At 35.4% G+C, this 15,742-nt stretch overlaps 1 protein-coding gene and 1 pseudogene across 1 annotated transcript; both read right to left on the reverse strand.

Annotated features, from left to right (window-relative positions):
* Positions 1-2,799: 2,799 nt before the first annotated feature.
* On the reverse strand, positions 2,800-3,833 carry LOC119520562 (RRP15-like protein). The gene is given in 3 exon segments (XM_037818501.1): positions 2,800-3,573; positions 3,688-3,796; positions 3,798-3,833. Coding segments are annotated over 3 exon segments (861 nt in total). The 3' UTR covers positions 2,800-2,857.
* Positions 3,834-10,436: 6,603 nt separating this feature from the next.
* On the reverse strand, positions 10,437-10,970 carry LOC119520225 (annotated as a pseudogene).
* Between the last annotated feature and the right edge of the window lie 4,772 nt (positions 10,971-15,742).

Below are 15,742 nucleotides of genomic sequence, written 5' to 3' on the forward strand. Positions count from 1 at the left end.
TGAAGAATGCATTTTCAGTCTGAAGAACAACTAGTAAAATTTTTCACTTTGTATTCACACATCCATATAAAATTCAATTTACTTAAAGTTAATTCAATGTTACAAAATATTTAGGGGTGAATTAAGCACACAGTGTTCTCGGGGCTGTCTGCAGGTATCATAAGCAAGTGCTTATGTGCTCTTTCATAATATGCTATGAAAAAACCCTAGAATTGCACTTCAAGTATAAACATAGATACAGGATATATACAGGAGAAAATATTTTATTTTTATGTCTGTATATATTTTATTTTCATGTGAATAATTCATTTACTCATTTTGTACCGTGTGCATATAAAGAACAGACTAGCAAAGAGAACATAATAGGCAGATATTTTTTGTAATTTAATAGCAATAATATAAGAAAATACACAACTTTTAAGATAAACAGAACCCACTATAATGAAATTTATTTAAATAATTTAAATTAGTATTCTGCATATAGAAAATTTGGGCAGCCAGAAGAGCCCTTCTGTCACTCGCTGTTTTGCTGGCAGTGGTTCCACTAGATGCTGTTATCCAATAACTGTGCACTTTCATTAGCAGTTATCTATTCTGCTTAAAACTTCTGGGACTGAGTTTTCCAATTCAATGAATAATAAAAAATACATTGGTCTTGTGTGTGTACCAACCTTATTGGTATTTTCTATTCCAACTTTTTTAAAAATGCTAGAGCAGGAGAGAATTGGAGGTGATTCATGGAGGAGGTGAAGAAGAGGAAAAGAAGACAACCATAACATCAAACACAGTTAATACTGTCTTTTCTTACACCGGGAAGGAAAGGCAGGAATTCTGGTAAGTGTCCAATCATGCTTCAGATGCAGGCAAGGATGAGTGGGCAGTTGAGATGATTAAGTCCATGGCAGAAATCATTCTATTTATGACAAGGACATCTCTGTTCAGTTTTAGTTTAAAATGTAGGTTAGTAATGGCACTAGAGGGAGCCCCTGGTTATATAGCCCTCAGCATAAAAAGTAGAAAGTGCCCAGGTGTAATTTCTTTTTTTTTTTTTTTTTTTTCTTACAGTGGCAACTCAATTTTATTCTGGAATAAAATAATTTCTCGAAGAAGAATATCTGAGAATATTCTCTTACTTTCACTTTGAAAATCTTGATTCAGCTTTTCTAAATTAAACCAAGGACTAAAACAAGAGTATACATTTCCCAGACAGCTTTTTGGTAAATTAAAAGTTATTCACCCATTTCTATCATCTGATAGATACAAAAGAATTTCTGCAAAGCTTTAGGATGATCCAGAAATAGATTAATAGCAAGAATTAAAGAACAATTTTTAAGTTTTGGGAAGAAAAAATTTTCTAGGTGCCACAATTTTATTTTTTCAAAATTATCTATGTGCTAGGTTATATTTTATGTTTAAAATGTTTATCTGTTAAGTTACATTGAGATATTTAGCCTTCTTGTATTACTATTAAGGAATATTTTTTCACCCTTATTTATATTACACTGACAAAATGGCAGTTCTACAATTAAATAAGACACTAAAACGTTAAAAAGTTGGGATAAGCGCAAAAATGCACCTTGAACTTTGCTTGTTTAACCACTTAATATCATGGGTGGACACCTTCCTTTATGATAACAAATACCAGACCATAGACTAATTTAACTTGAGTTATAAAATATTTTTAACACTCAAATGGGTTTGAAAATATAAACATCTCTGCTCTAGCACATAGTTTTTGGGGGAGAATTATTCATCAGAATACAGCAGATCCAAGTACGCACAAATGGGTAGTAAGAGAAAACTATTTTTATAAAATATTATGGAAGGGTAGAGAAAGGAATGGATCTTTTTTTAAAAAAAGAGGAACCGATAACTTATTAAATAATTCCTTTATAAACTTTTTATCCTAGACCCAGTTTCATAGAAATCTTGAAATGATATTAAACATTTCTCTTCCCTTTTGTTTAACAGGTAGATACCAAAAGTCCTATCTTAATAAACTTTAAGGCAACAATATGGAATCAAGTCTCAAATTAGATGCTGTATTCTAATACAGACTACCTGCTGTCTAACTCCACCATGTCACTGGTCAGTCCATAAAAATAATTTAAGCCAACTCATATTCAGGAAAAAAAAGAAGAGAGACTAAAATGTCAAATATACTTCCTACGAAATTGTTTCTTTGCATAACTCAAACACCAGAGTTTTATGTCATCAAATTGCTCATGCAAAAATAACCTAACATTTAAAATTAATCTAAGTTGTTATTTATAGTACACTTAATATATAAAAGGAAATATTATAAAAGTAGAAGTCTAAAGCATTTCTTAAATCAAAATACTTGCCAGATTATCAAAACCAATAACACTATAACTTTAAATTTTACTACAGAGGCTTTCTCAATAGCTCATCAAAACAACACACACTAGCTCTCCTCCCCAAAAACTATAAATACACAGATCTATAAATTGGAAGGCAGAGAAGTATTAACTTCAAATAGTTCATTTTAATTATGAACTGGTATTGCCATTTCTAGAAACATTAATGATACTGTATCAATTCACCAATATCCATGACTAATACGTAAACTTGTAAGGATCCTGGAAATTGCATATCTTGCTGGCCAAGCAGAAATATTTACTTTTATGAAACGTTTTTTGAGAAATAATGCTAAAAATTTACAAGGCTTGAAAACATAGTTTAACAAAGTTTAATGTGAAAAAGAAAAACACCAAAATTTGTAAACTAAAAGTCTTTTGGCTTTCTTACAAATGGTATCCTTATCCCCCATCTTTCAGAGCGTGAAGACTTTTCCAGGAAAAATAAAATGATTAAAAATTTTGCTTCCTATATAACTTCATGTGTCAGAGTCACTTCCAGATCCTGTTCTGCTGTCATCTGGCCCATCACTTTCTTTGTCCCAGTCTTTCATAGATGCTCCCATCATGAAATCATCACGTAGGATAGACCATCCTGGGCCCTCTTCTGATTTCATTTCAGCCTGTTTGGCTTTTGGGTTCCTCCCAGTAGAACTCTTCTCATTTGTACTTCCATCCTGTCCTCTAAGAACACTGATGAAATCTTTCTTAGAAACTGTTGATATCAACTTAGCACGCTTTCTCATAGAGCTTCCAGATTCTTTAACCTTTTCATCAACATTCTTCTGATGCTTCTGAACAGCATCAAATAATTGCACCACACCCCTTGTTGCAATTCTCTGAAGATTTCTTTCTGTTTCTTTGTCTTTGACAACATCTGGCTTTACTCTGCATATCATTTCCCACTCCCGCTTCTTATCAAGCTGTTTTCTTTTCTCTAGTCTCTCTTGCTTTAACTTTTCTTTTTCCTTTTCCAGCTCTTTGTTTTTGACCAAAATGGTGGGTTTACTTTTAGGAGTTTTTTTGTTAAGGATCTTAGCCATGGCATCTGCCCAGCCCGTATTAGTTCCAACACCAGATTCTGCAGCGTTCTCATTTTCTTTGTCACAAGGTTCAACATCATCTTCATTGTCAGCTTCTACTGCTTCATCATCAGAAAATTGGTCCTTTTCTGATCCACAGCTTCCTACAGAACCTTCCAGCTCTACTACCCGCCTTCTGTTCAGGACCAGACTCCAGAGCTGTGGGAGGAGAGCAGCGGGCCACACCTCCTTACACCAGTCTGGAGTGACAGGCTGACAGGCGCCACCTCCGCTGTCTGCAGTGTCTTTGTGTTCATCTTCCAGCTCTGATGCTGCGGCCCTGGCTACCATTTTCATCTTCTTTTTCTTCTTTAGGGAATTTTTCAGCTTTTTCCCCCGCATTCACATGTGATCCCTGAACGGCAGTGGCCATTATTGCCCAGGTGTAATTTCAAATAGATAATTTGCTCCAGATGGCTCTAGGCAATCAGGAGCTCTTCCATGGTTCTCAGAAATGCTACTTACAATTCTGTCATTGATCTCTAGTTTTATTCAACTGTGCTCAGAAAAAACAGTCATTGTATCTTTACCAGCTGGAGTATGGTTACTTTGGTCCTTGTTCTGGTTTGCTAATGATGTCATTAATCAAAATATCAGAAATAGATGGGCTTTTATAAAGGGGGTTTATTTCATTACAAAGTTACAGTATTAAGGGCATAAAGTGTCCAAGGTAAGAGGGTGCTTTCACTGAAGGATGGCCAATGGCATCTGTAAAACCTGTTAGCTGTGCAGTCACATGGCTGGTATCTGCTCCAGAGTTCTGGTTTCAAATTGGCTTTCTCCTAGGATGTTCCTCTCTAGGCTACAGCTCCTCAAAAATGCCACTCTTAGTTGCTCTTGGGGCGTTTGTCCTCTCTTAGATTCTCCAGAGCAGAAGTCTTTCAAAGGCCATCTCCAAAATGTCTCTGTAAGCTGCAGCTCCTCTCTCAGCTCCTGTGCACTCTTCAAAGTGTCTCTCTTGGCTGTGCAAGTGTGCTCCTTCTGTCTGAGCTTATATAGTGCTCTAGTAAACTAATCAAGGCCCACACTGAATGGGCAGGGCCACAGCTCCATGGAAATTATCTAATCAAAGTTATTGCCTACAGTTGGGTGGGTTGCATCTCCATGGAAACAAAGAATTACAATCTAATCAACACTAATACATCTGCCCACAAAAGATTGCATCAAAGACCATGGCATTTTAGGGGACATAATACATTCAAACTGGCACAGACCAGTATATGGACTATTTTGATATATTCTGTCAAAACCATGTGGTACTGGCACAAAGATACATGTACTGATCAATAGAATCAAATTGAGAATTTGGACATAGACCCCCAGAGGTACAGTCAACTGATCTTTGAAAAGTCCCCCAAAACTGCCGATTTGGGACATAACAATCTCTTCAAAAAATGAGGCTGGGAGAGCTGGATATCCATATCCAAAAGAATGAGAGAACCCCTACCTCACAGTCTACACAGAAATTAACTCAAATTGTATCAAAGACCTCAATACAAGAGGGAGCACCATAAAACTATAAGATTATGTAGGGAGTCATCTTCAAGACCTTGTATGAGGACATCACTTCTTAGACCTTACATGGAAAGCATAAGCAATGGAAGAAAAAAATAGATGAATGTGAACTCCTCAAAATTAAAAGCTTCCATACCTCAAAGGAATTTGCCAAAAAGGTGAAGAGGCCACCAACTCAATGGGAAAAAAATATTTGGACACCATGTATCTAACAAAGACTGATATCTTGTACATATAAAGAAAACCTACAGCTCAATGGCAGTTGTACTTACAGGCCATTTATAAAATGGGCAAAAGATATGAAAAGACATTTCACTAAAGAGGAAATACAAATGGCTAAAAAACACATGAAAATTGTTCATCTTCACTAGCTATTAGGGAGATGCAAATAAATACCACAACGAGATACCATCTCACAACAGTTAGAATGGCTGCCATTAAACAAATAGTAAACTACAAATGCTATAGAGGTTTTGGAGAAATTGGAACTCTTATTGTTGTTGGGACTATATAATGGTACACCACTGTGAAATACAGTCTGGCAGTTCCTTAGAAAAGTAGATATTGAGTTACCCCTTGATCCAGCAATTTCACTTCTTGGTATACACCCAGAAGATCTGAAAGCAGTGACATGAACAGATATTTGCACACTGATGTTCATAGCAGCAGTTTTCACAATTGCCAAGAGAAGAAAACAATCCAAATATCATTGAATAGATGAGTGGGTAAAGAAAATGTGGTATATACAAATGATGGAATACTACACAGCAGTAAGAAGGAAAGATGCCATGAAATATGACAACATGAATGAACCTTGAAGACATGATGCTGAGTAAAATAAGCCAGGCACAGAAAGAGTGATATTGCATGTTACCACTAATGTAAACTCTGTGAAAATTGTAAATAAATGTTTTATATTGTAGACTGTAGGGGACCTAGCCATAGACAGCAACTAGTGAGAGGAGAATAATAATTTACTAAGAAGAGATAAGTTATGGAGGGTAATTTTAATGTAATGGGAAGGCCCAAGAATGACTATCATTTGATAATTTCGGGGGGTATGTTAGGAACACGATGGAAGAAATGTAGTTATTTTAGATTATTTGTTTTTCTTATTCCTTTGGTTATAGTTTGTTAATTTTCGTGTGGTATGGTAGGAACATATTGGAAGCAATGTAGTTATTTTTAGTTATTTGTTTTTCTTATTCATTTGGTTTGTTTTGTTTGAAATGCTTTTTTAATTTTTTGTTTGTTTTTTAATTTTTTGTTAAATAAAACAAAACAAAACAAAAACTAAGGAAAGAAAGTAGAGAAAAACAGAATGTGGTCTTGAGAATGGGGATTCATTGGAGCAGAAGTAATCCAGTTCTCCCCTACCTGTAATCTTTTTGAGGTTGGACTTATTATAGAAAAAGGAGAATGAGACATAATAATGTTGGTCTCTATATCCAAAGGTGTAAATTGTATATGGGATTTCTGGTCATGACTATCAGTAGGATATTTTTGGGTCTTTTTTTTTTTTTTTTTTCCATTATTGCTCTTTGGGACCTCCAATCCAGAAAAAAATCAGGATTAATTCTGGTCTACTGGGTTCTGAGCTCTTTAATGTCTAAGCAAGGACTTCTCAGGAACTGAATGTCAAATATACTCACATGCCCCTGGAGAGCCAGAAAGAGGACTTCAGCTGTCCTTCTGAGATTGGCCTTCCTCCAATCTGCATCAAAGATAATAACTATGAAAACTTTTAGTCCCACATCTAACAGAGAACTTCAGTGTGTATAAAGTACAGGAAGAGAGGTGACATAAAAAGAGAACTGTTCAATTTTTAACAAAATTTAGAGGAAATATCAAGGATCTAGTACTATTATTTTTTTCTGGAGAATATGGGAAAAAGATTGCTGTCTTCAAACAATCAGTGCTACATTAACATCTCCTGTCTCTTCAGTTTGTTTAAAATTCTTAACAAAATAAATGGCTTTAGTGTGAAGGCCAAGTCAAGGATATGACTGTAAGACATTTTATTAAAAAGGGCACATCCTGAACTAGAGTCAATATAAGATTAAGTTTTAATAGTCTACATTCCATCTCTGTAATATGACTTTCTCCTGCACAGTCCCCAAAACAAGTTATTTGAGAATACAATAGACATAACAACTCCTGATTCTTCTATCACTGATGGTTTCACTAATCACTGGGATTCTTACAGCAATATAATTTTTCTCTTTAAAATTATTTTCATAGGCAGGGACATTTTCAGGAAATTTCCCTTGGCACTTCCTATCATAAAAGTTCTCATTTACAATTCTTAAAAAGCAATGTGTGTATTTTGCTCATTGCCAACTATGTCTGAGGGATGAATATCAGGTTACAGAGGGAAATACTATTATTTTTTCCAGAGAACATGGGAAAAAGATTGCTGTCTTCAAACAATCAGTGTTACATTAACACTATATAGCAGGAGGAGAAGACTTATTTGAGTGAGTTCTGTTCTATTCAATTATATTCCACTGGGTAAATTAAATAATCGTTTACTTGGACTGTTCCATGCAAAATTTTAGAAAAGACAAATGCTTTGTATTGGAAGATTAATTGTCAAGAATAGGGTAGGGCAGAATAATCACTGCCAGATCCATGGAACACCATTTAAACTAGGACACTGTACAAAGCAGAATCAGAGCTCTTACCACTTACCATGTACCATAAAACTATAGCCAGTCTCAAAGGTGTGTATTGGAAACCTAGGAGCATTGACTCTTTCCATGACTGCCAGGAACTGAGATCCCAGAGAAACAAATGATAGAGTAACCATAAGGGATGGTAAGGTCTGGGAAGTCATCTCCACATGGTCATCCACCAAGGTCAACATTCTCTACTTTCCCCTCACTTTCAGATTACCATTATCAGAAGAATTGGATGCAACCAACATAACTCTGAGATACATCTTCCAATCTGACATTACATGTCTATTTCATCTCCTTGAGTTTCCATAATGCAGATGTTTAGTATTTGTCTATTTTTTTAGGGAAGAAACAGAGGAAGTAGAACAAAAAAAATCACTTGAATGAGCCAGAGAAGTTCTTTTGCACTGTGAGAAAGAAATGTAATGGCCAAGAATGCTTTACTTTCAGTAACTGCAGGGTCACAGAGAAAAAGTTTGATATAGGGGAAGCCTAGAAATATAAATTTGTTTTATCATTTAATTTTTTCTTTCCAGATGGGGCTTTGGTTTCTAATGCAGCCAATTTTCTCTCAGCCCACTTCATTGGAATTTTAAATTTTCTTCAATGTATTTTAAACCCTAGAGGTTCTATTTGATTTGTTTTTGAAATATGTTTGTGCCATGATATATATTTAGAAGCTTCTTTTAAATTTCCTCAATCTTGTAAAAATAGTTGTTCCATGATCTCTGCCAGTATCATTTCAACATCTGAAACAGTTAAAGGCTTTTATCCACCATCTTCCTTTCTTCTGGCTCTTAGTCAAGTTACAAAATAGTCTTAAACAATCAAGTGGTCAAGAGGTAAATCATAGGGGAAATTAGGAAATATCTTGAGAAAAATGTAAAGGAAAATGATGTACCAAAACTAATTCTTGTTTGTATTCCTGTACTTGAGAGGATGGTGCACTGGCATTTGCAGTGTATTTGTAACCAATACCTATGGGAAGATCTCCTACTACCTGGATTGCAGAAAATGCCATGTGTGTGAGGATCCAACAATTTTAGTGGATATAATCTTGATTGTACAATTTCCCTGATGATAGCAGAATTACCAAAGTTCCTGGTGGCCTGTTTCTCAGTGTTTACTAAACTTCCAATTACTTGAAAGACATAAATCTAACTTCTTCAACAGTTTAAGAGTACAGACCTACTGTTTCTTCAAAAAATTCTTAAAATATGATTTTTAAAGAGATTTCTTGTTAAAGAAAAGAAGCCATAAAGGTAAATTAGATATAGAAATTGCAAAACCACAGGTCTTCCAGGATAAGAATCTGTGAAATGAGATATCAATTTGTTTGAAGTTCAGACAACAATGATGTTATTTACATTGGCTAAATGTATATCACAAATGTATGTACAGTACAGAGAATTCTGTTTGACAATATATTTTTTTGCAGTCATTCCTCAAGAAATTGCTTAAGGAAGATTTTGAAAACTGTCTGGTTCATCTTATACAATATTTGTTGAGAATCAGAATTCCATGAATGTGTACTAAGGTCAGTCTTTTAATTGCCCCAGAGACATTTCCAAAAAAAACTGACAAACTGAAGATTTTAATTCTAAGATTAGAGCACAATCAAAAAAACAAGAAATTATCTCAGACTGCATGAATCAAATGTCCTTTCTCTGTAAACCACAGTTCTGATGTAGGTATAAATAATAGAGTCTGATCTTGTGGGTTAATGGATTGAAAAATAAATGAATTCACAGCTTTGCCAAAGAGTGAAAAATGAATAAAATAAGTGACATCATCTCTTTTTCAAAACTGGACATTTGCTCAGAGAAGTCTCTAATCTCAAAATGCCAGTCTAATTTGCCAATCAAGGAGATGGCTCTGGGGTCAGGTGAGACTTGACTATTAGACTTATTCAGCCTCACAAAGAAGAGAGTAGGTCTACTTAAAACCCTATGATTGTTTCATAATATTCATGATTAATAGTTGAAGAAGACATAATTGGCAATGTACAAAATGCATATGTTGCTTTTTAGGATCTATAAATGAGGACTATTATAGGAGAAAGTGGCAAGGGAAATTTTGTGACTATATCCCTGCCTAGGAAAATAATTTTTGAAGAGCAAAATTATATCACTGGAAGAATCCCAGTGATTAGTGAAATCATCAATGATTCTTCAATCAGGTGTTGTGATGTCTAATATATCCTCAACTAACTTATATTGGGGATTGCAGGAGGAAGTCATATATCAGAAATGGTATGTAGATTATTAAAGTTAATCATATGGTGACTCCAGTTCAGGTTGAGCCCTGTTTCTGGTGCCAATTAACATATCCCCAAAAATGGATATTCCATGTTCAATATGAAAAATGATTTTCACCAAAAGCATATAACAGAAGAGAAGCTGATTTTATCTGTCAGGGACTGCAGTACACCTTCATCCCTCCAGAGAGTCCTATAATTTTATATGTGCCTAATAACCTGTATTACCTGTGTACCACTGAATATTCAGGCAGAGAAGATGGACTCAATACAGTATCTTCAGAATGCAATTAGAGAGGTCATATAATTGAATGAAAATGTGGAAGATACAGTTGTTTTTGATGGATAAAAAGTAAAGAGATACATTCTAGAAATTACACAAATAGCAGATTATCTTTCTATACACTGGTAAGAGTAGAGCTTCCAGTATTGAAACTCTGTTTATGATGAGCAAATTTTTAACTTGAGACAAAGGATCCTTTTATAAAAGAATGTTTCTAGCTGAAGAAATTTTTTAAGGTGTGATTTATTTCCTTGTTTGTAAGGCATAGAAAAAGGGGTTCAGCATGGGAGTGACCACCATGTACATCACTGAAGCTATTGTACTTGCCCTTGAGTTTTGTGGAGCAACAGAACTAAGATACACTCCAAGACTTGTAACCTAAAAGAAGGACACAATTGAGAGGTGAGACCCACAAGTGGAAAATGCTTTATACTTTCCTCCAGCTGAAGAAATTCTCAAAATAGAGGATACAATCTTAGAGTAAGGGAAAGGTTACCACTTAATGGAATAAAAACCACAATTTCAGTTGCAAAATATATCACTAGGTCATTGAGGAAGATGTCAGAACAAGTTGGACTACCTGATTCAGATCACAAAAAAGTGGGAGATTTTCAAGTATGTATAAAAAGACAATTGCCAAACCATTAAGCCATATAAAAGAGACACCAGGACACACAATAACCAGGGTGCCAGCAGCAGAAGCCCACAGAGCTGGGGGTTCATGATGACTGTGTAGTGCAGGGGGTGACAGATGGCCACAAAGCAGTCATAGGCCATCACAGTCAGAAGGAAATTGTCTAATCCTACAAAAAGCATGAAAAAATACATCTAGGTGAGGCAGTTTTCAAAAGTAATGTTTTTGCTCTCTGTCTGGATGTTCAGCAGCATCTATATGGGACAGTGCTGGAGGTGAACCAGATATCTGCAAAAGATGGTTTAGCTAGGAAGAAATAAATAGCTGCATGGAGGAAGGAGTCAGAGAAGAGGGCCAGGATGATGAGCAGTTTCCCAATGAAAGTGACCAGGTACATGGACAGGAAATGCCAAAGAGGAGGGGCTGCAGTTCAATATCCTCTGAGAGTCCAAGGAGGATAAATTGTAAAATACGCGTTTGGTTTCCTGATTTCATGTAGCTGATGAAACTGTTGGAAAAGAGCCCAGAGCAATGCAAGTTTATTCACAAGGAGTAATCACCAATTTGAAATAAATATTATGGTTATTATTGCATACACATTAAATTAATTATTTCTTATTTTATACATGGATTGAGAGCCCTTTATCTGAAAAATGTCAGGAAAACCAATGAATCTGCTTCTCCTTGATGCTGTTGCTGATTAGCCATCCTGTCCATAATTGTAAAGATTTTCCCAGGGCAAAACATTCCACTAAAATGCTCTTACACTTTATTTTATTCAACAACAATTTGACCAGTCTTTTGGTACCATGTGATGAAAAGTTGGGGATATGGATATTGTTGACGGTATGTCAAGATTTTGAATGTAATTAATATTACCAAATTGCACATTTGAAAATGGTTAAAATGAGAAATTTTGAGTTGTATATAGATTACTACAATAAAATGTTAAAAATAAATATATATTCCATTATCATCGATGGTAGGCTTAATATTAAGAAGTCATTTCCTCTCAAAATGATCTATACATTCAACTCAATCTCTTTCCAAATGGCAGCAAGTTACTTTGTGGATATTGACAAATTAATTTTAAAGTTTATTTTGAAAGACAAACTTGCTAGATTGTCTAAACAATACTGAATAAGAAATACAAAGTTGGAAGACCCATACTATCTGATTTCAAGTCTAAGTACAATGATACAGTGATCAAACTGTATCATATTGGTGAAATACAGACATAAACTAAAGTGTGAGAATTCAGAAATAGATACAAAACTAACATTAGGGAACTCAGAAATAGACCCACACAAATGCAGTCAATTGATTTTGACAAAGGAGCAAGAGCAACTAAACGGAAAATATATAGTTTTTTCAACAAATGCTGCAGGAACAATGAGATGATCACATGCAAAACAAACAGGGTAACAGCCAAAAAGCATATTCATTGCACAAAAATTAACTAAAAAACTTAAAACTAAAATGCACAATATAATATGTCTAGAAGAGAAACACGGGAAAATCTCGCAGTTCTGAGTTTTTTGATATAGCACCTAAATCATGACCCATGAGAGAAGAAAACCTATAAACTTGACTGCATTAAAAAATAAAACCTCTGCTCTGTGAAAGATATTGATGAGAATAAAAATGAAAACCAGAGATTTGAGAAAATATTGACAAAACTTATCTGATAAATGATTTGAATCCAAATATGCAAAGAATTCTTAACCCCCAATTTTAAAATGGGCAAAAGATCAGCACAGAAACTATATAAAGCAGATATAAGGTTGGCAAGTAAGCATGAGAAAAGATGCTCAACATTATTTGTCATTAGGGAATTTCAGAATTAAAACCACAATGATACATCATCTCACACCTCTTAAAATAGCTAAAAACCAAAACACTGACATTGCCAATAGCTGGTGAGGATGGGGTGCAATATGGAATCTATTCATTGCCAGTGAGAATACAAAATGGTACAACCAGAAGACAGTTTGGAAGATTTGAGTACAACTAAGGAGGATATTACTATATGTGCTGGTTTTAATGTACTATGTTCCCATTATTGTCTTGTGTTACTGTCTCATGTTTCTATGCCTCATGTTACTGTCTCCCGCTATTTTACTATCAACTCTGCCACTCTCCTTCCACTTCTCCTATCCTACTTCTCATCTCCTCTATGTTCATTCTGGGACCTTGTTTCTTACAACTTCTAACCAAGTTTATTCACCGAACTGTTCAAGCTGTAACAAACCAAGCAGTCAGCAACATGCTGCTCCTCCAATGAAAACACCCTTACCAGCCTGCAACCACCATAGGGACAACTCTGTGCCCCGCCCCCAGCAGGAAGCAAGTACAGAAGACAGATCTGTACCCCTCAGCACCCCTAAAAAACTAAAAGAAAAAGCCTAGAATGTTAGGAAAAAGTCCCCACTCCCACCACATACACAACGCACCCTTAGAAGCCCTCCAACCACAGACATGACTGTTTGCATAAAACCCACTCTTAGCTAATGTAACAGTAACCTCCCTGACATCAACTCTTTATCTTACCCCAAGTCCTTATCCTACCCTACTCTGAGCAAACCAATCTCCTGACTCAACTCCTTATTTCTCTATCTTACTCACCAACAATTTTTCCCTCAACCCCCCTTCCAAAAAGCTAGAAAACTGTACTCCCAGCTTTGTTAGGGGCTGTTGCCACTCTTAGCCTTCAGCCTGCCTGTGCATGACAACAATAAAACTTTCTCCAGTTGAGCTTTGATGTGTTCTCTTCCTGGTCAAAAAACCTAAGCATCAATATTTTTTGATTCAATTTAGGAAATTTGTGTGTTTCTAGTAATTTGTGCATTACTTCTAGATTATCTAGATTTTTGTCACAAATTATTCATAATATTCACTAACAATCCTTTTAAATTCTGCGGTACCTGTTAATGTCCCCAATTTCATTTTGGATTTTAGTAATTGGCCTTCTCTCTTTCTTTTTTCTTTTCAGTCTAGCAAAATGTTTCCAATTTTATTGATCTTTCCCAAGAACAAAGTACAGTTTCATTGGTTACTCAATCATTTTTTGATTCTTTATTTCATGTATGCCCTCTGTTCTAATACTTATTATTTTCTTCTTCTACTAGTTTTGAGGTTCAGTATGCCCCTCTGGGCCAGTCTGGAAATATTATGCCCCCCAGAATGCCATGTTCTTTGATGCAGTCTTGAGGGGGGCAAATGTATTAGTGCTGATTAGGTTGGAATCACTTGAGTGTTTCCATGGAGATGTGACTTGATCAACTGTGGGCAAGAATTTGATTGCATAGTTTCCATTGAGTTGTGGCTCCACCCATTCAGCATGGGTCTTGATTTAATCACTGGAGTCCTATAAAGAGCTCACAAACAGAAGGAGCTCAGAACAGCTTAGAGAGATATTTTGAAGACGGCTGAAGAAGACATTTGGAGAGTGCCATTTTTTAAATTCATTTTTTGAGGTATATTCACATACCATGCAGTCTTTCAAAGCATGCATTCAATTGTTTACAGTACCATTATATAGTTGTGTGTTCATCACCAAAATTAATTTTTGAACATTACCACACACAAAAAAATAATAAGAATAAAAATTAAAGTGAAAAAGAGCAATTAAAGTAAAAAAAGAACACTGGGTGCCTTTTTTTTTTGCCCCCATTTTTCTATTTATTCATTCGTACAATGGACAACGGGGCATGTGGTCCATATGGCTTTCCCAATCACATTGTCACCCCTCATTAGCTACATTTTTATACAATTGTCTTCAAGATTCTTGGGTTCTGGGTTGTAGTTTGATAGTTTCAGGTATTTGCTGCTAGCTATTCCAATTTATTAGAACACAAGAAAGGTTGTCTATATTGTGCTTAAGAGTGCCCACCCGAGTGACCTCTCAGCTCCTTTTGGAATCTCTCTGCCACTGAAAGTTATTTCATTTCCTTTCACATCCCCCTTTTGGTCAAGAAGATGTGGAGAATGCTATTTTAAAATGCAACCTGGGAACAAACAGATGAGAGCCATGTGACTTCCCAGCAAACAGAAGTTTTCTGGATGCCATTGGCCTTCCTTCAGTGAATGTATACTGGTGTTGATGCCTTAATTTGGACATTTTCATGGGCTTCAGACTAAATTTTTAACCAAATAAGCTCCCTTTATAAAAGCCAGTCCATTTCTGGTATTTTGCATAAGAGCAGCATTAGCAAACCAGAACACCCTCTTTTTCTAGTTCCTCCAGATGTTTTTATGTTATTGATTTGTAATCTTTATTCTTTTCTAATATAAGTGTACTGGCTATAAATTTCCCTCTGAGGATGTGAGAATATCTAATTTAAAAATTATACTTGCATACTGAGAATACAATAATACTGACATTTGTGTTTAATATATTAAACACAACTTCTGTTTGCTGGGAAGGCACATGGCTCTCATCTGTTTGTTCCCAGGTTGCATTTCAAAATAGCATTCTCCACATCTTCTTGACCAAAAGGGGTATGTGAAAGGAAATGAAATAAGTTTCAGTGGCAGAGAGATTCCAAAAGGAGCTGAGAGGTCACTCGGGTGGGCACTCTTATGTACAAATGTATATATAATTACATTTACCTGGATATTTCTTTTTTCAGATGGCTCTGAACTACTGTCTAGTGTCCTTTTATTTCAATCTGAAAAATTCACTGTAGCATTTTTGTAGGGCAATTCTAATGCTGTGAACTTCCTCAGCTTTTGATTTTCTGGAAACGTCTTCAACTACCCATGTAACACTAGGCTGAGAACAAGCATGTATCTAGATACCCATTTTTCCTGGTGTGCTATTTATCACTGATATTAACAATGATAAAGACACTAGAATCTTTACCAGAGCTTCCATTTTGTAAGGTCTGTTTCATATCCATCATCACTAATATAG

The sequence above is a fragment of the Choloepus didactylus genome, chromosome 25 (assembly GCF_015220235.1).
Source record: "Choloepus didactylus isolate mChoDid1 chromosome 25, mChoDid1.pri, whole genome shotgun sequence".
NCBI lineage: Eukaryota > Metazoa > Chordata > Mammalia > Pilosa > Megalonychidae > Choloepus > Choloepus didactylus.